Genomic DNA, 21,443 nt, shown 5'->3' on the forward strand with positions numbered 1-21,443 from the left:
CAATCAAGGGTATACATTACATGCAATTTAGATTGAATTTTCTAGTCTTAGTTTACAGTGTAGGCAGAAACAAAGAAGGTTTCTTGCTAAACTGCTACAGTTTAGTTATTTTCTACACCTTCTTACAAGAGCAGTTTTCTGCACTACCATATGTAAAGCACAACCCGGTATAAATAGAGGAATTTTGATTTCATTCTACATATGAGCATAAATAAAAATGCTATTAAATTATATGATCCTACCTTTTTTTAAAAGAAAACCATTTTTCATTTGTAAAGTATAATAGTCTTTATAAAAACTGTAAAAGGAAGCAACTTTTCACAGATAGGTGTAAACATTGCAATATTTCATTGCAATTCCTCTAACAGAATGGGAATCCTTCTTCTCCTTACTTTTCTTAAAACATGTCTGAACACACAAAACCACAAAATCTGTCTTTTATAGGACCTAGAGGCTGCCAAGCTGTGTTTTCTTGGAAGAGCTATATGAGGTGCCAGTTTCATCTATTACATCACACTACAAAATGCAGACCTAATGAAAGCTTGTATACACAAAACTCATGATACCTAAGTCTCACATTCTACTATACAGACACTCATTTATCTTCCACACTGTATCTCTTCACCTTCTGGTATTAATGACTGTAATCTGCAAGACTACCATACAAATCACTACTTGTAGCTCCATTTTTAAGGCAATAAGCTCCCTACAAAATATTTTTGGAAATGAATGCTAATATACTGGTTATAATTACATATTGTCACTTCATTAATTAACTACATAAAATTAGACATAAACAAACTATTAATTCTTAATAGTATTCTTCTATTAGTTTCCTCTTTAGGGAATTTTATGGGGGAGATGGGTAACGGGAGAAAGGGAGAGTAGCTGGGTAAGAATTTAAAAAGTAAGAGAAAAAGGTTACTTACCTACAACTGTAGTTTTGAGAGTTTTGCTCCGGCAGATTCACACTCTTGGGATGTGTGTCTCTGCTGCTAAGGGCTTGGAACGAACCAAAAAAAGAAGAGCCCACAGCAGGCATCCAAATGCCCCCTAACTGATCCAATTATTGGAAATAAAGTTATTACAGCTTCACTTCTTCCTAATTCAAAGAATCCACAGTAAGATTCCAAAGAAGTGGGTAAAATGGATCCTCAGGAGTAAAATATACAGGGAAAAACACACATATACAAGTCGGTTTGTCTCAGTAAAAATTTTTTTCTAATGCTTTTAAGTTTAAAAAAATATTAGCCTCCTAATGAAATGGTTAATGATTTGATTACTCTTTCACAAATGCCAGAAAACAAACTTCTGCCTTTTACAAGCAGAACTCCTCAATCTGTTAACACAGCTGTATTATACAAAAGTATCTTTGAAGAAATCTAAAACTTAACTACACAGTCCTGTGTATGGAAGAGCTCAGATTAAAACATAGCAAATCTGAATAAAATAAAAAAGCTAAATCAATTTGCAAGAAAGTATCTGAAAGAGATGGGTTACTTCCTGGGATTTTATGCAATTTTCAAGGTTATCTTCCCCCTTCCGTGTTGCTTAAAGACTGCAAGCTCCGTTTAGCATCAGTGTGTTAAACATTTTTGTTTCACAGTATTTGGAGGTTTTAGAAAAGCATGAAAGATCTTGATGTACAAACTTTGTATCTGCAAATAAATTCTGTAACAGATTTAAATCTCGAAAAAGAAGAAGAACTTAATGTAATGTTCTAGGAAAGGTTTAGTCTAAAAGTGATGGATTAACTTTGAATTACTTAACTACATATAAAAATAAGTAACTTGTACCTGAACAGTGGCAAAGCACAAGTTAATGCAAATAACTGAGATTACAAAATGAAATTTCTCTCTCAACATCCTCATCTCCCAAAAGAAAAAAAGATGCCTGAGAACAACAGAAATTTCTAGGACAATTTTTAAAACTTAATAGGAATTCCGGTAGTTTCTTGGAGTAGTCAAATTCAGAAAGTGAACAAAGCACAATGTCAGTTAAGGGAACAAAACTGGTTCAGAATATAGACCCCTAGTTGTTTCAAAATCCTTCAACTGCACCAAGTAGTACAGGAAGTGTGACTACTGGCAGTAGTTAGAAGAGAAGAAAGTGTGAATTAAGTTTCACTACCTTTCTGAAGAAATTATATCATCAAAATATCACAATGTAACCAGAGCAGAAGACAGTTTACCAGTCAATTGTTACGGAAAAAGTCAATCCACTTCTCTAAAATCCCTTTTGAATCTCTTTTTTTCCAATTCAGATAATCTGAGTCTTGACAAATAATAGCTAGACCTATCTGTAATACTACAGATTCTTTTAAAAGAGAAGATAGGATCTAGTATTGATTAACATATTTCATCTGATGAGGATATAGAGGCCATTGTGAGGGAAGCAATGGAAACTGAAGACCTGAGTTATGCCATGTTCCATGGACTATTTAGCAGTACTGAAGTGATTAAATGTAAGAGATTATTAAAATGCAACTTTTGGTGCCAAATATCTAGATATTCAAAATCTCCTTTCACTAACAGATACAGAAAAATTACTTGTTAAATTAATCAATAGAGAGACTTTCTTAAGGATCGAGTAGAAAGAGGAGATGAACTCCTGCCCTTCCACACAGAGAACAAGGATGAAACCAACTTGTTATTGTTAAACGTTGCACCTCTCTATCATGATATATGAAGGGGACACACTCCAAGAGCCAAGCAGCCAAAAAGGATAGAATTATAAAAACATAGCTACAAAAAGCACTTGGATATGAGGAAGGAAGTCTATATTATAAAATCACTGTTTACACATATCTGACACACAGTAGCTTGAATTTGTCAGATTTTGGATTAGTGATCTTTGCACTAAAGATTCCTTTTCATAAATGAAAAGCATGAAAATCAGATTTCAGAAAGATAAGCCACTTTTCAAAGAAGAAGGTGTTTCAGCAAACCCCTGTGTTGGTTCCTCTTCTGAAACTCAGACTGCTTCCCACTTTGAGAGACTTTGTTTGGAGGAAGCCAAATATTTTAAGAGCTTTATTAGAAACAATGATTTGTTACAGAAAGTAATAGAAGTACCACAAGGCTCCAATCCCTATTTACCACCAGTACCAAATATAATAAAAGGACCTCAGCATTAAAAAAAACCCAGACCTCACCATTGCCTTAGACAAGGTGTATAATTTTTAGCAAGAATGTTCCCCCAAAATCTCTGCTGCTTTTCTGATATAAACTCTTCCACACTACTGGTTATTAACCTCAGAAGAACATGTCCTATGCAACCAAACCCTTTCTGTTAAAAAGAAAGCATTTGAAAATCTGTGATGGAGTACAGAACTGTGGAAATTTCATGTCTAAAATAAAGGACAGAAGTAATTTATGGAAACCAGTGTGAGTATACACAGAAAACACAGTACGATTGTAATATGCATTCCCATGCCTCTGTTACAAAAGCAGCAAAGATGCTTTCATGCATGTTTTAGTATGCACTAGCATTTTGAGTAAGTTCTCTAAAGGGATGCTTGCTATTGTAAAGCATCAGCTGGCTCTATGCAGTCCCACTCTAATTAGACTGAGCACTTGCTACATCCACGCTCTCTTCCTGACATAATGTGATCTGAAGTTACAGTACATGTACAAAAAGGCACAAATGCCAGGTCTTTGTATAAATACACTATGCAGCTTTGCAGAAATGAATTACATATCTAGAAGTTATTGAATATGTTTCTAGCAGACATATTCCTATAGGAAATAGAGGATGCTTCCTCTTGCAGCCTCACAAAACCAAACAGCTCTAACTAGAACAATCCCAGAGTGTATCAGATTCTAGACATAGCATAAATTTAGAAGCAATGGCAAAAGCATTACCAAAAAAATAAGAACTATATATCTCCAAGGTAGCATCTTCAGGAAATCTGTTCCAAGACTGCTAAAAATCTTTCTACTAAATACTATGCAGTTATGGCTGAAACCTCAAGAGCCAGAGTGAAAAAGTGAAAAGTGCTGCTGTCTATCATAGGGGCAACTTAGCACAAGTGAATAAATAGTGATCATCTGTCCCAGTATAGGGGAGCAACTCTTGTACCTGATTTATAGCAATTGTAGGAGGTCAGGGAGATCTGAGACCAGAGGATGCAAGTAAGGGAAACCATAAGGTCAGAATCTGTATTTGGGAAGATGGTTATTGACCAGCGGTGAACAGGAAAGGTCACAGTCCATCAAAATCACTCCTTTCCCCAAAACAAACAAATCAAGGCTCTGATCATGGATGTGTAATTATCATAAACAAACTTTACAACTAACGATCAACATTTTCTGAAAGCCAAAACAAAACAGAAAGTGTATTTTTAGTTTTGATCAAAGTGTTTGAAAGCTGCTGTGCATTTTTTCAGCTGCTTCTCAGGCAAAACATGGTAGAGATTCTATTTTAAATGTGTGGACATAAATGTAGCTGTTGAACTATTAGACCACAAACCACAAGCTCTCCAACAATAAATTTAAGATTAATGGAAGAGATTTAGGCAAATAAACAAATTCCCCATCTCATTAAATTAAAGACAGTAGAGATCAGTAGAAATCTCTTTTGTGGTGAGCACACCTTTTCCCCTTACATTCATAAATAGTTTTTGCTAAAAAAAAAATATTTAATTACCAAATAAGAAACATCTTAGAAGTTACACCATTTAGTATTGCAACCATGTTTACAAACACACACACACACACATGCACACAAATACGCACAAACTCTCTCTTCCTTTCACCACTCAGGCATCACTACATATAGCGAAAAACCACTTTGAATAGGGAGAAAATTTGCACCCTTTCTGATACTAAAGACCCAAAATGTGAGTAAATTCATTCCATGCAAGTATGTCTACATGGGCCATTTTCACCTATGAACTTCCAAAATCAGAATTTTCACCATTTTCCATTCTGCAAGACTTTACTTGACAGTATGTAATAAATTAGGATTACGCTACTAAACATTTTTTTGCTCAGAAGTTAAACATGGTGCAGAGGAAGATTCTGAAAAATACTTATGGTAAATTATTACTATCTAATTCATAAACCACATCTGAAACCAAAGACCTTCAAACCAGTTAACAACAGAAAAAGAAAGAGAAATGCAAAAAAAAAAAAAATTTGATAGATTCAATTAACTCCATTAAGACAACAAGTCCACCTACCGAAGTGAAGATAAAACATTTCAGAGGCCTACCTGGTTCTGTGCTACAGACCATAGAGATATATGGTAGTTCTCTAAAGCTTCTAATGCCTACATAATAATTAATATTCAGTTGAACAAACATTAGCAACAATATAATTGTATCTATAACCCAATCATTATGCTACCTTCAAAAGAACAGAACAGATGTGATTTTAGTCTCACATTTCCTTCACATTAAATCCAAATGGGGATATGAATAGAAATGGGATAAAACAATGTTCCTGCATTTTCTTAAATTAGGCAGCATGGATTAATAATACAACTGTCAAAACTTACTATAAATTTTGATTTATGGTACTGCTGGGATTTTAGAAACTATAAACAACATTAACTGTACTTCATTCAGTCTCATGGTTAAAAGTAAGAGTATTTGAAAAGAATTTCGAAACATAAGAATTTCACTTTCCATCCATTAAGACCCCAAATAAAGAATATCAGATATTCAAAGTATGCATATATGAAAGATTACAGTTCATTGTTGGAAGGGAATGGAGATGAATGTCGTAGAAGAACCTACACTGCGTACACAGAATTGAATTATGTGACAATGACAGGAAGTGTTTTTTATATATATATATGGGGTTTATATGCATATATATATATTTATATAATATATAGTGTATATACACACACACAATCCTTTTACCTTTATCTTGCACTTCTTTTGAAAATCGCTCCCTTTCAATAGCTGATTCACGTTCTATCCGCTCAATTTCAGCCAATGCATCCAATTCTACTTCATCATATGACGTTATAGCTCCTTGTTGCGAAACCTGTTGCTGTGTCTGTACCACAGGAGTTTGAGGTTGTTTTGCAGCAACTGAAGTGTTCTGTTGTAAAACAGGCACTTGTTGTGCCTGAAGGAAAGCTGTCTGTTCATGCTGCGGCAAACACTGAGCAGCGTTTAGTGGGCGGTTAACATCCTGTGGAGTAACGGGTGTTTTAGAAGTCTGTCCTGGGTACTGCACATTAAAAGGAATATCACCCTCTGACACACTGCTGTTTTCCAAACCAGAAAGCATATCATCCTGCTGGTCCATATCCGAAGATCTTACACGAGACAGTCTTAATGTAAGCTTAGTGGAGTCCTTGGAAGGAGAGCTAATGATATCATACATTGCAGCTTTTTCAGTCTGGTCTTTTTCATCCTTGCCTAACTTCATTTTCTTTTGTTTCTTTTGCTTTCTTTCTGGAGAATCTAACAATATGTCTGGGGGAACATCTCTAGGTGATGAATAAGGTGGAGGCTGAGATTGTTGGATTAAAGGTTGTCTTGATCCTAGAATAATAATTCAGAAAAACTGAACAGTTATGTTGTTTCATGTTTATATAAAAACACACTAAATATAACCTGCATACTTTTAATGTGTATCTCTACATATAACTGTGTTCACAAAAGGTCTAAATAAGATTGGTAGGAAGCACATCATTGCTAGATCAAGATGCAATCTAGATAGTTGCAGTGTATTTTCTAGGAATTTTAGCTATCCACTGCAAGTAGAGAAGGGATCATTTCAGAGAAGATGGAACAAAAAAAACCCACCACCAAAAAAGAATAAATAAAAATAGTACCTAAGGTTCAGAATATCAGCTATTAGAAAATGATCAACAAAAGCAAGTTGATGGCAGAAAAAAGGAAAGATCAAAAAGATTCTTATTAAGGTCCAGTGATGAAGATTTAATGATCAGTATATAGGCACTAGCCATTTCAGCCACACATTTTTAATTTAAAAAAACCCCAAAACAAAACCAAAACATACACAACCTCCTTAACTTGGATTCTGATAGTTATTTTAATTTTTTAGAATTTTCTTTATTTTATTTTAGGTAAATTTATTCCAACCTCCCCCACTCATTACTATCTAGGAAATACTAATTATCTAAAGGCATCTTTCTACCATTCCCTGCCTTATCTCCCTTCCTTTTTTATTTAATGTATAAATTTTTGCTTCTGTATGAATTTTTGCTTCTTTCCAGGATTTGAGGATATCTACAGAAATTTTAAAGAGAGGACACTTTTAATTAAATAATTTCTCCAATTAATTACATTTGAAGTTCTAATTTCTCTAATGAATCAGCTTCCTTTAACTGTCAGCCTAGAAAAAAAAGTCTGAAAAACAGAGAAGCTTTTCAACCTGTCCCAGTTATAATTTTGAGCTATAGTTCTGGCTTAGAAGGAATACTGTGCAAGGTGGGGAAGACACACAGACTCCTCTTCTTAAAGCAACCATTCACATTCCATTCATCCATTGGGAAATACTGATCTTCAGAAACATCAGTGACTGATATTATTATCAGTCATTCTGGTCAGGTCATCATAGGTCAGCACTTCTAACAAGAAGCAAAAATTAAGCAGAATCCAGGCCTTGTGTGCTTCATTCAAGAAACAACACTAAACAAGAAAGCAGTTTTATTCTGCAGCTTAAATTTCATATTTTTGAAAGTGTTAAAAATCATTAAACAATGTACCAAACCATAGGTGAAAAAACAGAATGGTTATTTCTGTTTGAAGCTTCAATTTACATGAAAAGTGTGCTTTTACTGATGGCCTCTTTGCACAGACTGCTATGCTTTTGTCTCCATAGACCATTCTGTGAAAGTGCCACAACTTCTGTATGCAGCGAGCAGGAACATAGCTTATCTTAAGGGTTTATCTTAATCCTTCTTGGCCCTCAGCAACAAATCCGTATTCTGTCAATAACATCCACAAAGTTGGGAAGCTCTGTTTTGACTCATCCCAATTTTCAAAACAGTTCTACTACTCTACTTCCCTTTCTCAAATCAGATACCACACTCAACCACCAGTACCAAAGTTCTCACTACACCCTAAGAAGATTTCTCCCTTGCTTTTTAACAGATTCCTATTCTTGTTATGCTCCTCCCCACAACTACCATTTCTTTGGGTAATTTGAAATATTGAATACAATGTGTAACAGGAATCCTTAGCTACTAATTTCTTTTATGGTAATGACTACTACTCAGGAAGCTGCAGGATATTTCTACAAATAGTAGAGGCAACTCAGAACTTTTCAAAGAGATATTACACACATCTAATCTTGATTTTCCTCTTAAATGAATAATTTTGAAGTTGCAACAATGGAACACTTACTATTTTTCAGAGTTACACATCTAAACAAAGGGGACAGACTTTATTCTCTCTTGTCCTAAATTTCTAGATAAATATGACAATATCTGATTTGGTATTATTTGGCATTTCTCATGTTGAAAAGTAAGACTGCAGCAACAGATAAAGTAGCTCTTTTTATCTTTTATCTTTGAATAGACTTGAGGAGGCCAGAAGGATTTCACTGCATTCCATTGAACAGTCTTAGAATCCAGTAAATGAAGAAACAAAAGTAAAGTTTTGCCTCTCCTAGGCAGCACTACGAATAAGTATTTGAAAATATCTTCCTCCTAAAGGAAATTCTTACAACATTTTGATTGTAAGGCCTATAAGCTGCATTTTAAAACAACATGTTCCAGCAATAACTTCACATATTTCTGAGATGTTTAATGATGGTTAAGCCTCGGACAACAAGAAGGCTCAGAAGCTACAATGCCTATGTATGGAGGTAAAAGAAATTGAAAAATATGAAGCATTCTTGCACAGTTTCACCCTACCACAAACCACAGCAGTTTTGAACAGATATCACACAATGGACACACAGCACATTCTGAGACTTCAAACAAAAGCCAGCAGACTACCCAGGTGGCCAGGAAGGTCAAAGGCACCTGGCCTGTATCAGCAATAGTGTAGCCAGCAGGACCAAGGCAGTGATTGCTCCCCTGTACTCAGCACTGGTGAAGACACATCTTGAATGGTTTGGTCAGTTCTGGACCCCTCACTACAAGAAAGACACTGAGGTGCTGGAGCAAAATCAAAGAGGGGGAAGACAGCTGGAGCACAAGTCCAGCAAGGAGTGGCTGAGGGATCTGGGGGTCTTTATCCTGGAGAAAAGGAGGTTCAGGGAGACTTTATCACTCTCTACAGCCACCTGAAAGGATGTTGTGGCCAGGTGGGGATCAGCCTATTCTCCCAGGCAACTAGAAGAAAAGCTCAAACTGCACTAGAGGAGATTCAGGTTGGACCTCAGGAAGAATTTCTTCACTGAAAGGGTGGGTAGGCATTGGAATGGGCTGCCCAGGGATGTGGGCAGTCACCATTTCTGGAGGTGTTCAAGAAATGGCTGGACATGGCACGTGGTGCTAGGGTTTAGTTGACATGATGGTTTTTCTTTGAAGGTTGGAACAGATCATCTTGGACATCTTTTCAACCTCAATAATCCTATGAAAACTATAGCCATTATACAGAGAGAGTCTTGTCTATTAATGGTGGAGTCGGTCTGGAGTATTTCCTATGGGAGAAGTCTTGGGCCATTATATGTCTAAGAATAAGTACCTTTACCAAGACTAGACAACAGAAAAAAAAAAAAGCCAAAACTTAAAGAATACGCAGACAATTATGATGAGTTTGCTGAACCAGTTGAGATTCCAAGATTGACAAGGTTTGTTCTACAAAATGCTGTCAGTACAGTAAATAATATACAAATCTTCAGAAACTATCTTTAGGAAATAACCAAATTTCTTATTTTAGAATAGAGAAATATTTAGACAACTTTTGAGTCTAAATCTAGGGCTGGGCAGTAATTCAGGAGAAAAATAAATCTGTCCTTCTGTAGCTGACTTTCCACAGATAGTATTGTTAAAAGAACTTTGTGCATGCTCTCTTTATATAGCAGGCAAGTTAAAAGGAGGTTCTCCCCTGATTCAGGAAGGTCACTGTATTGTTACTAAACAGCAAATATTGAGGGTTAACCACATAACACCAAACATAGCTGAGAAGCAGGTACCATAATAGGAAATGAGGTCTCTACAGAGAACAAACACAACCATCAACAATACCTCTCTAGTCTCCCAGCAGCAGTCATTCTGACCACCCATGATAAACCTAGGGCTGGTTCTCTACATTTCTTAGTTCTTCTATTGGTTCCTAGTGGTAGATGGCACTAAGCATGGAAGAAGTTTTATTAACTGCTGTAGCAATTTGCAAACAATTTTTTCTGTGATTCTTGAACCATATCTTATCAAATCCTATATAATGCAATCAACTATAAAAAGAATTCAATTGCATTGACAGAGACTTAGTCATCTTTAAAATGTAAAGTTTTGAATTCACTTCTGGTTTGTTCACCCTGGCTCTACTTGCTCATTGTGTATCACTAGCTTGGATAGCAAACAAAGCAACCATCTGTCCTGGAGATTGCATATATCACTGACATCTCCATCTTATGGTTTTGTCTGTACTTCCTAATCACACCACAATACTCACAACTTCTTTTAAGTTTTCGTGATATCTCCTCTGATGATCTCTAAGCCTCTTCATGTCACTTGCCTTTTGAAGATGATGCAGCAAAGTCACACCACTGATCACACTCTCTGTTGTGATCCACATGGTTTAAAAGCATTTACTATGGTTATCAGGAAGTTAGAACTCACATATTTTTCAGTATTAAAAAATTATTATCTTTCCACTTGTACAATAACAAGTTCCAAAGGGTCCCAGGAAACAGTACCTTATTATTCCTTTAACTCCCTTGTAGACAAAGGTTCTCAGATGTTGACAAAAGCCTTTCAGCTATCCTACACCCTGTTTCGCTACAAGCGTCATTCTCTAAGCATGAAAGCTGGAAAAACTTCTAGAGAACAAACGAAGACTAATGTTTAGTATTTGGTTCATAGCATATTGGAGAGAAACTTCAAGAATGTTCAAGTGCTTTTTTAAATCCAGAGAAAAGTGATCTTCCACACTCCTAGCATGATTTAAATAGGTACCAAATTGGTGTATAAACCCAGACACAACATTCCAGACATTTTACTGGAAAAGCCTTTGAAAAGAGAGGCTTTAAGAAATGTGTACGTGCTGCATGTGAATTATTAAGATTTTACATATGAGTAATTACACTGTAAACAAGTTCCTAAGGGCAGAAGTTGGAGAAGAGAAGCAGAGCATTCACATTGTCACAATGACATATGTCTGTTGGAAAACCTAGGAACTTTGTGATTATAGAACCTAAGGAACACACTATTGCCAACAGATTTCAAGAGACTGCAGTTAAAATGTGCAAATGAAGTGTGTCTTTTTTTTTCCTTTTTATCCTCACTTAATGATCTTACTTACCACCTTCACATAAAATGGGAGTTTTCATAAAAATGAGATCAGACAAATTCACCCTGGAACTCTGGCTAAAGCAGTCTCAAAATTGGTAATAATCACTTTGAGAATTTGTGCCTCCAGTAGACTCAAAAAGAGAAAAACAATCCCTTCAAAAAGATGGTAAAGGCCTACCCAGATTATAACACATAGTCAGTATGATTCAAGTACACACTAGAACAATTCTTCTGTAAGAACCGAGATAATGAAGAAATGGTATTCCAAAGGAATTTGTTAAGAAAAAGTATGATCAAATCTTGAAGAGATTTAAGTGCCATATCTGGACTCTAGCATGGCTTTCTATATAGCTTCTCATAATAATTTCACTAACAAGCTGAAGAGTGTTAATCTAGTGTAATCTAGACAATAATATGTTGATTATTGTAAACCCTGCTGTGAAGCTATGCTCACACAAATTCAATTTTTCTTAATAAAAATTAAGTGAGTATAGGTGAACAAGTGCAGCTTTCCAGAGCACTGTCATAACAATAATGGTTTAAAATATTTGTCATTAATATCTTGTCACGTAAAAAGAATTAGAAACTATTTTATTAATCTAAATATCATTACTGCTTTAATGTCTTTAAGAGGCCAACCCCTGCTTTTAAAAATAGAATCAAAAGTTTTCTTGACTGATTTGAATAACTTTCTGAAACAAAACAAATTCAGTGACAAGAAGCACAAACTTCTAATTTATCTGTGAATTGCAAACCATAAAAGGAAGACAGAAAAGCTCTATAGAAATACAGTAGAATGCTTAAAACAACTTGCAGCATAAATCTAAGTTATCAGCAAAGAGCAGCTATACTCCCATGTACAACAGTAGTATCACACTAAGTAGTCTTCAGTACTTTCCTGACAACTCATGCTAAATCTTCAAATAGAGATGTATCTACGACTAAGGACAGTAGAACATGAAGACATATGCAGACCAATTAAAAGTCAGTTAAAAACATCAAAGACAATTGGAAGCTCAGAAATGATGACTTATGTAAAGGTAAAAGAAACTGTGCTGTTCAGTTTGTAGATTAGATTAGTGAAAGACATGATAATGTTCTTTGATATGTAAATGTCTGATATAAAAAAAAAGGATGTGTTCTGTTTTTCTTTGCCCATTGGAAAGAAGTAATGAAGCATCATGACTAACTGCAACAAAAATTACTCAGGTTAAGCCTTAGGAGCTTTCTAACACTAAGAATTTTAATAACTTCTATGGCAAAGCCAAGGAAACTCTGTTACTGGCATTTTAAAATACATGGAAGTTACTCAGAGTAGTACTGCTACAGCTTAGCCAACATGAGTGTAAAAAGATGGCAAGACCTCAAGTCCTTTCCTGCAGCTTTTTCTAAAATCCTAGAATCTTCCTCTGGAAAGTTTACCAAATTTTGCATTAGATACGAAGAAAATGCTACTTATTTTGATTAGCAGACAACAATGACATTTATTTTCAAAGAGTATAACTTAATTTAAAATTCAAACCTAAAAGGGATAGCATGTAAGACAGATAAAGAACATACATTTGAGAAGTTTTTAGGGACAGATTATATTCACTTTCCATATCCCCTTCCAATAGTTTTCAGAGAAGAGTCCCACCACTCTACCCAGAATTTGAAATGCCTCATGAAAAACTCAAGCTTTGGCTATTCTACCTGAGAACAGAAGTATTCAGAGCCTCCCTGCATAAAAAAATTTAGACTTGAAGGAAGAAACAGGAATGAATGTTTATTTTGGTGCTATCAAATAAAGTTCTTCTGCCATTCTTTTGAAGGAGAGAAAGGAAGGCAGCATTTTTTCTTCACAAGTAGCATTGAAGAGAGAGTACTGAAGTCTACATTATAGATTTGAGAAGATCCCTAATTCTTCTTATCTATTCTATATTCAGAGACCAAATGTAGTGCAATCTGACTGGAGAAATTCCATAAAGCCCTAAGAAAATAGATGGGATCTTTCCAAATTATTCAGAAAATAATAAATTATTCATTAAAAATTTCTAGAGGGAATACAACATATTTGTGAAAAAGAGTGCAAAATTACATAATTTTGTAAGAGTTGTTGCTAGTCCTTACAGATGTCTTCCTAAGGATTTAGACAACTGTGTGGAAACAGGACTGGAAATTATATGAACACACCTCTTCATAAAGCAGCAGACTAAAAACATTATGGAAGCCTTTCCTTTATCCAAGTCTTTAGAGGTTTCCTCAAGAAAAAATTAAGAATTAAAATAAAATATGAGGTTGTATAGCAGTAGGAAAGTAGAGCAAATTGATAAAATATTCTGATGAGTAATCAATCCTCAGTAATAGAATCCAGGGGATATTTCATGAGGTCAACAAGAAGAAAACACTCCATGATACTCCATACTCTATTCACAGAATGAGTTCTTAAAAAATCATCCACTGGCAACAGATGACAGCTTGAAAAGAGAGGCATTATGATGTTTCCATAGCTAAAACCAAAAAAATTTTGGGATTAAACTTCAGCTGCTCTTGTACCTTTAGTGAAGCAGAAGTGAACAAAGAAAGTGAAATTTTACTCCACTGATTAAATTAATAACCACCCAAAACACAAAAGTAAGTCCTGTCATCTCTCAAATATTTGCCTGTGTTGCAAACAAAACTTCTCCCTCATTTAGATTCTGTCACACAGACAGCTACATTCAGTGTGAAGGTAATTCAAGACTGTGCAATCATGGTCTCCATTTCTCCAAAAGTCTTGTAACCTTTGGTAAATGTCTCAAACCTCTATGTTCTATAAGAAAGCTCTGGCATTATAACAACCTTCCTGAAATCTCCCTCTGATTATGATTAGTTACACCTTTTGCCATTCTTTTTGTCCTTCCAGACAAATGGTAAGTATTTTGTACATTTTTTTTATCAAGGTTTGTGACCTGCTAACCAAACTTTCAGGGACTAATAAGAGAGCAACAAAAAGCTCAGCATAAATACTTGTTTCATCCCAACTTTCACTAGGAATCATAGGCCAAAAATTCCCTGTAGAGGATCCCATGTTCTTAATAACACTGAAATTATTTACAACTCTTCCATGCATTTCTAAAATACTAGATGGAGCATCAAGAACTGTTTCTCTCAATCAGGGTTCATTAATGTCTTAATGATGGCAAAATGTCAACACCATTAGAAGCAGTATTTGAGTTGTGCAATTTATCAACGGGAAAAGTAAAGTTAACATAGAGATAAATCAGAAAGATCTTCTTGCACTTTAATGCTAATGCCAAAACATTACAATCTGAACTACACAATCAGTCTGTTTTCAGAAATAGTCTGAAAAGCTATCCCTTCAAAACTGGGTTCTGAGAAAGCCAATTGAAACAGCAGCAACTTTAACAAACAAAAAAAAAATAGAATATTGTCTGACTGAATGGTAATCACATATATGAGTGGGCTAACTTAGATCCACAACCTTGTTAAACCTACAAACTTGACAAAGAATGAAAAATAACCACATTTACATGAGTCTTATGGGAAGTCCTTTAGAACAAGACGTCCTGAAATACTGAAGCTCCTGGCATACACATACTTCTCACTTGCCACCTGAACCACAGGATAATTCAGTTAGGAAGGGACCTCAGGAGATGTTTGGTTTATCCTCATGCTCAAAGCAGGGTAAGGCAGGGACACGTTATGTCAGGTTTTATCCAACCTGACTCTGAAAACTCCCAAGGACAGAAAACTCACAGATTCTATGGGCATCCTTTTCCACTGCTTGACTGTCCTGACAGTGAAAAAGTTTTTCCTTAGACCTAGTTAGAACTCCTATTTAAATTTAAGTCCATTGTATTTCATCCTTCTTCCAAAGCAATGAAAAGACTGACTCAGATCTCCCTGATAATCTCCTGATAATCTCTTTTAATTATTGCTCTGTAAATGTAAAATCACTGAAAAAGAAAATTAACAAGAATATGTCCCAACTCCTACCTTACCAAGTGGATTTTAGTATAAAGAATTATTTTTTTCTGTTTCCTCTCAACTGACAGACAGTTCACCCTAAATCTCTCCACAGCTAAGGTTTTCAGGCTTCATTTATGCTATGTGTATTGAGTTCATTTATTTTCATATTTTTAATATTTCATTATTGTAATTAAGACAAGTGCTGCATATTAAAACACTTCTGAGCTCGTTAAGGCTTCAATACTCGTAATGCTGCCTTTAAAACTTTTCTTATGTAGAGCAACTGAATTCTTAAAAGGAATTTAATTTTCAGATTGGAAAGGATTTTAAATCCTTCTGTCCTCCATAAATTTGAGCTTTATTTTGAAGGATGATTGGTTAATTGTTGGACCATCAGAAATTTCTTCTGGATCAGGGCTCAAAATAATTTTGCATCCAAAACATAATGCCATAGTCTGTAGTACTAGTTAAATACAAAACTCAGGAGGAAAAACTGAATTCTTTGAATTCTTGAATTTCTCTGTTCTTTAAATTCTCTGTTCTTTAAAACTGGGAAATATAAATTGACATGACTGCTAGACTACCTTTAAGGGCTCCATCACTTCCAGCTGGAGAGCAGACTGACTGTGGTGACCTCAAGGAAAAGGATGCAGCATTCCTTATTGAAGGATCGCCATCCTAAAGTGAGAATGATAAAAAAAGTTAACATATGAACATAAACATCTGTTAAAATAAAAACTGAAATTAGTACATAAATTGATAAAATGGATTGGGCAAAAAAGCACACAAGAAATACTAGAAAAAGAGTCACTTCCATTAAAACCTTTGTAATTTAGATTGCTATTAGACTATAATATAAGCAATGCTCCAATCAGACTTAAAAGGAATTTATAACCAGAACAGGCACTCACACAAAATCTTTGTGTATGTTTTCTAGCTAGACAAGCACTTTTGGGTTTACACTAGGATTCCATTTAGAATTTTTTCTTGCAAGTACGAGCACATGCATGACCTATACACAATACCATTTGAAAGAAATGGAGTATAAAGTGTAGATTTTTAAAACTCTGGTTTTTACATAATCTACCCTTAAAAGATAATAGATAGATATAGATAATCTTAATCTTAAAAGATTATCTAAAACGCTATCTTGCTCTTATAATTCAACAAAGTAACAATTTGTATCTGTATCCTCAGCATAGGGAAGCCAGGACTGAACAGAATCTCTACCAGTCCCATTACAGCAGCTGGGTTAGTCTCATGTAAAACACAGCTAGAGTGATTTTAGCTTGTAAGAGTTAAACAGGAAACAACTCAATGGCAAAATTAAGAACTTCCCCAACCTGCTCCAAAGCAATGAATAATTTCTGACAAACTTTTTCATAATATAATACTAATCGCAATGTAATTATGTCCATGCCCTATTTTTAGCAATGTAAATGTGTAGCTTTTGCCCCCACACTATCCTTATACAAAATGTGAAACGCACTATTCCAATCTCCATTCAGAGTTTGACATGGGTTTTTCCAATGCTTTTGTGGAGCCCTCTGCTGGTCACAACTACTCATTCACACAGTATCCTAACTAAACTTCAACTATAGAATGGTTATTTCCCACTTCAACTACTGTTTTTTATAAAGCTTCTATGAGAATAGTTGGGGTAAAGAAAAGCTAGCAAATTCTGTATCTGTGAAGAGAAAATTTCTATAATTACAAACAAATTCTAATAATTTTATTCTTCCAAAAGGTACAGCGATAGAAATGAACAAAGTCTCCAAAGAAGTTCTACAGTTATTTCATGTTTCCTAATCAAATTGGTTATTTTAGCAGTTAACATTTTAATGTAGCTCTTCTTGAGATATCTGTATACAGGCAATTTTCTCACATAGCCATTTCTTTCCTTTATTTTTTTTAATCTGAATTATCTGTGCGATAAATACTTTTTAAACATTTTGACCAATATTAACCCAATTAACAAAATAAAAGGTTTAATTGTAATTATGTTTTTACATGTCTGCATGAAAGAAATCAGCATCCAGTAGTGAGATAGAAAGCAAAATTGGTATTTCAAGGAGATAGCAGCCTGCACAGACAGACAATCACACTCTGACAATGGCCAAATAGCCAAATTCCATGTGTGCAGCCATAGACTAGGCTATGCCTTCTGAAGGGGTAGATGGCACTGCTAAAAAGGAGAGAGTTTGAAGTTTATGGACTTAAGGTGATTACAACCCCAAGAACACAAATCCATAAGAAATCAGATTTCATCAGTTTCACCACCTATGCGCACTTACCACAGAACAATATTAGATTTTTTTCCTTTCATTCACAGCACAATAAACCTGAACTTACACTGTAGTGTTAATTACAATTATTTTTTGCAAGAGTGCTTGCAAAAAGAATTGTTGCCTTCTGAGGAAATGCTCATGGGCAAAGGAGTTTAATATTCAGACCACCACAATAAAGTGAGTTCCGTATCAAAAGTATACGATGCTAATTTAAGTGAAACTGAACTGATATCCTAGTGAGTTACTCATTTAGCTACTGCACTGAAATTATGGAACTGATATTTTTTCCCCTAACGGACTTTTCTTTGACTTGTAATAAATCTCAGAAACACACCTATATTGAAAATTAACAATTGTCAAAGACACAGGCAAAGACAGCTTCTTCTAAATTAACTAAACAGACTAACTAGGTATACGACATTTTGGGTAGAGATGTCATTCCTACCACAGCTGACAAATTTTCAGAAACGTGCATTTACACTTCCTTAGTTTGGAGCTTCAACAAATGATGAATTATATTCTAGGAAAGCTCTCAAGTTTACCAAAAATCACCCTTAAATTGAGTGAATGTGTAGTGACACATTAAGGGTACATTAAGGGGATACTTGCTGATTTTGTATTTCAGAGAAACATGATGTATTAAAGCAATTATGCTTTATGTTTTGTATATGAAGCAAAACATTTATGTAAGCATTATGTTTTAAAGCAACAAAATCCTAAAATGAATAAAAATAATTTAAGTTCTTGAGTTTTATGATTCTTAAAATGCTCATTCATAAAGGTCTTCTCCAAACTAGAAAAGACTGCAACATTATTATTCATACAGAGATGCAAAACTTGAATATTCTTCAATTTGTTTTCAATATTCTTCAAATTATTTTCTGCATCATAGCTTCTAAAATCAGATTTAAAAGTTATAATTACAAATAAAGCACAGGTAACACATATGCACCATTAAGAAAGTGCACAAATTGATAAAAATGCAAGTTTACAACATTTACTACTTTCTATGTCTAGCATTTCTCCATTTAGACCATCCAATGAGGATGTATTATGTTTTCATAGTCTGTGAATTTTCAAATGAGTCTACACATCTGAAATTGAAATTTATCTTCAATGGTTTTATTCCTCAACAGCATCATAAAATATCTGACTTCTAAGTAGTTAAACACATACTTGCTTTATCATAGTAAATATCTGCTTTATCATAATAAATTGATAAGGTAACATACATCACTACTGAGTCTGTGCACCATCTGTAGGTAGTCTTCATTTGAGCCATGTCTAGAATTATCAGCATGATGATTAGCTGAATTTCCAGGCAACTGACTTGAAACTTTATTTTCATGGAGATTCCTCATCCCAGCTGTGACAATGGGACTGGATACGGAAGCTGGAATACAAAAAAATTAACTATATAGATACAGTCACGCAGTCATGAACTTGAAAAGATTCAGAGAAAACACCCTAACGGTGGATATTAAAATGTTGGATGCAAGAGGTCAGGAATCTGAACAAGAATCCAACTTGCTACAAATATCTTGATTAAAAACACATTATCTAAGATTTTTCAAAAGGATTTAAAATATTAATTCCATTACACAGTACAAATTACCCAAATTTCTCTCCGTATCTATTCTAATTACAGTCAGTATCTTCCTTACTGATGACAGAAAACTTTGCTTACTTCTATGTAACTTGAATTCACTACCTTAGGAACTTTCAAGGTATTCATGAGACATATAACATTACATATAAAACAGCTGTATATATATTCTAAGCACAATGCTAAAATTCATGAAAAAATTATTTAAAAGAATCCAGTAGAATTCTACTTATCAACAAAAAAAAAAATGCCCTAAATACCTTAATACTGATTATGTGTTCAGGATTGTTTTCAGACAAGGGAAGAACAAAAATCCATTTGTTCTGAAGGTCGTCTTCGCCAGTTACTTCATACCTTGAGCATAATTCTAGTCAACTTGTAATTAATCTAGCCAACTTAGAATTAATCTAACACTAAAAAGGGCCAGTAAGGCTAGAAAATCTCTAAAATTAACTTTAGGTAATCTAAAGTTAAGAAAACTTAACTTTTCTTTAGCAGAAATGAGATTTTCCCTAGTACATGTAAGTGATGCTCACAGCTAACAAATACAAGTTTTGGGTAGCTCAGATTATTTTCATTGTCACATATACAGAGCAACAGTGCGAATTGGACACGAATAGGGCAGCATTGCTACATTAATGTGTTTTATTTTTTCTTCTTTTGTTTATTTTTTTTAAAACAAAGTAGATACCACCACTTTTTCCAGCCAAAAAAAAATCAAAGCTTAACTATACCAGCCTCAAAGACTTGCATAAAGAATGTGACTTCTTCAAATAAATTAGAAACCCATGAAATGTGCACATGAAAGTAAAGTTGACATGAACTAGGAGAATAAAATCAACATCACAGACTTACCTTGCTGCATTTGAGGATGAGCTGTATAACTTGGAGGATGTGAATATGGCATGTATCCTGCAGGGCTTTGAGGAGCATATGGACTAGGCACTGGACTGTTCTGTTGTGCCAAAAATCTGTTACCAGAGCTTGTCTGTGGTGGCACAAACCGGCTAAAAAGAAAAAATATTGCAAAAAAGTTTTTAAAATTTGGAATAGCAACTATAGACAAATTCATTATTTCTTTTGGAAATTACACCTTCAAAAGATGAAAATTTCTTTAAGATAAAGAAAGCCTCCAACACAATTGAGAACTTCCTTCAAAAGCAGTATTTTGAGCTATCTATACTTTCCTAACGTCACCCATGTTACTGAAGAGGCAGAAGATAATAAATAGAAAGCTTTCATAAGACCTCCATCTAGGGAAGGGAAGCAATGACACAGATATGTATGGAAATTAGATCTGCAATTTCCTAAAGTTAATCTCAGAAGTTTGAACGAAAGTGACAGCAAAAGCTTTAATCAACTTGGTCATTAGGATTAACAAGGAGCCATTTACTCTCTCTTTACTTTTCAGTAAGGTTCCAAATAACTCCATCTAACAAAACTACACTGTCAAGATAAAGGAATGTTGTAGGCAAGTCCACTGAACACAACTTTCTCTTTCACTGGCTTTATCTTAGACTTGTTTTACAGATAAGAAGCCATACAAATAACATTGAGACAATAATACATGCACATTATTACTTACATTCTTATATGAGTTTCTCAAAATTAAAATAACCAAATAAATACATCAGAAAGTACATTATGAGCTATCACAGCCCCAAGTTCTAAACAGGAATTCAATGAAGTAAGCTTCCACAGATAGAAACAGCAAAGTACTTAACATAAGGATTTTGCAAGGATTTCAAGAGAACTTTGTACTATTCATTGTAATATTCACAGCTCAAACAACATTTTTAGATATAAAAGTTTAAAAGTGTGTTGGTTGTTGTGAAGATACAGAACATTTCATTTGCCACTAACAGTAACTTGAAGTGAAACCTGAAATCAGTTCATTTTAATAATGATATCTAATAACTGAAGATGGGACCTGTTAAAGCCCAGTAATGGGGTTGAAACTACAGGCAGAACTCTCCCCTCTCATCCAGAGTATTTTAATATATTAATAAAAGCCTAAATTATAGGTAAATGCTACTTGCAAATGCTACAAAACTTAAAAACCCAGAAATCTGATAAGGCGTCTGCTGGAAGATTGGCTAAACTACTGGGCCTATCTTTCTGCAAGAAGCCTTTTGCATAACTGTTACAGTAGTACTCCATCTTCTTTCCCACCATTCTGCTAAACCAGTGCTGGGACAAGCTGGAAC

At 34.6% G+C, this 21,443-nt stretch overlaps 1 protein-coding gene across 8 annotated transcripts in view; it reads right to left on the reverse strand.

Annotated features, from left to right (window-relative positions):
- The window catches only part of NIPBL (NIPBL cohesin loading factor), a 146,640-nt gene that overhangs the window by 63,122 nt on the left and 62,075 nt on the right, over window positions 1–21,443 (reverse strand). For 5 of the 8 annotated variants that reach the window (XM_054652900.2, XM_054652898.2, XM_054652889.2 and 2 more), the window contains exons 6-9: window positions 20,092–20,243; window positions 18,863–19,023; window positions 15,927–16,020; window positions 5,870–6,502 (exon numbers count right to left, since the gene is read on the reverse strand). In XM_054652900.2, the coding sequence (XP_054508875.1) occupies window positions 5,870–6,502; window positions 15,927–16,020; window positions 18,863–19,023; window positions 20,092–20,243 (1,040 nt within the window). Of the gene's footprint in view, window positions 1–5,869; window positions 6,503–15,926; window positions 16,021–18,862; window positions 19,024–20,091; window positions 20,244–21,443 lie in introns of those variants that run through there. The other 3 variants (XM_054652901.2, XM_054652895.2, XM_054652896.2) reach the window with 2 other exon arrangements.

Source organism: Agelaius phoeniceus, chromosome Z (genome assembly GCF_051311805.1).
Source record: "Agelaius phoeniceus isolate bAgePho1 chromosome Z, bAgePho1.hap1, whole genome shotgun sequence".
Taxonomy (NCBI): Eukaryota; Metazoa; Chordata; class Aves; order Passeriformes; family Icteridae; genus Agelaius; species Agelaius phoeniceus.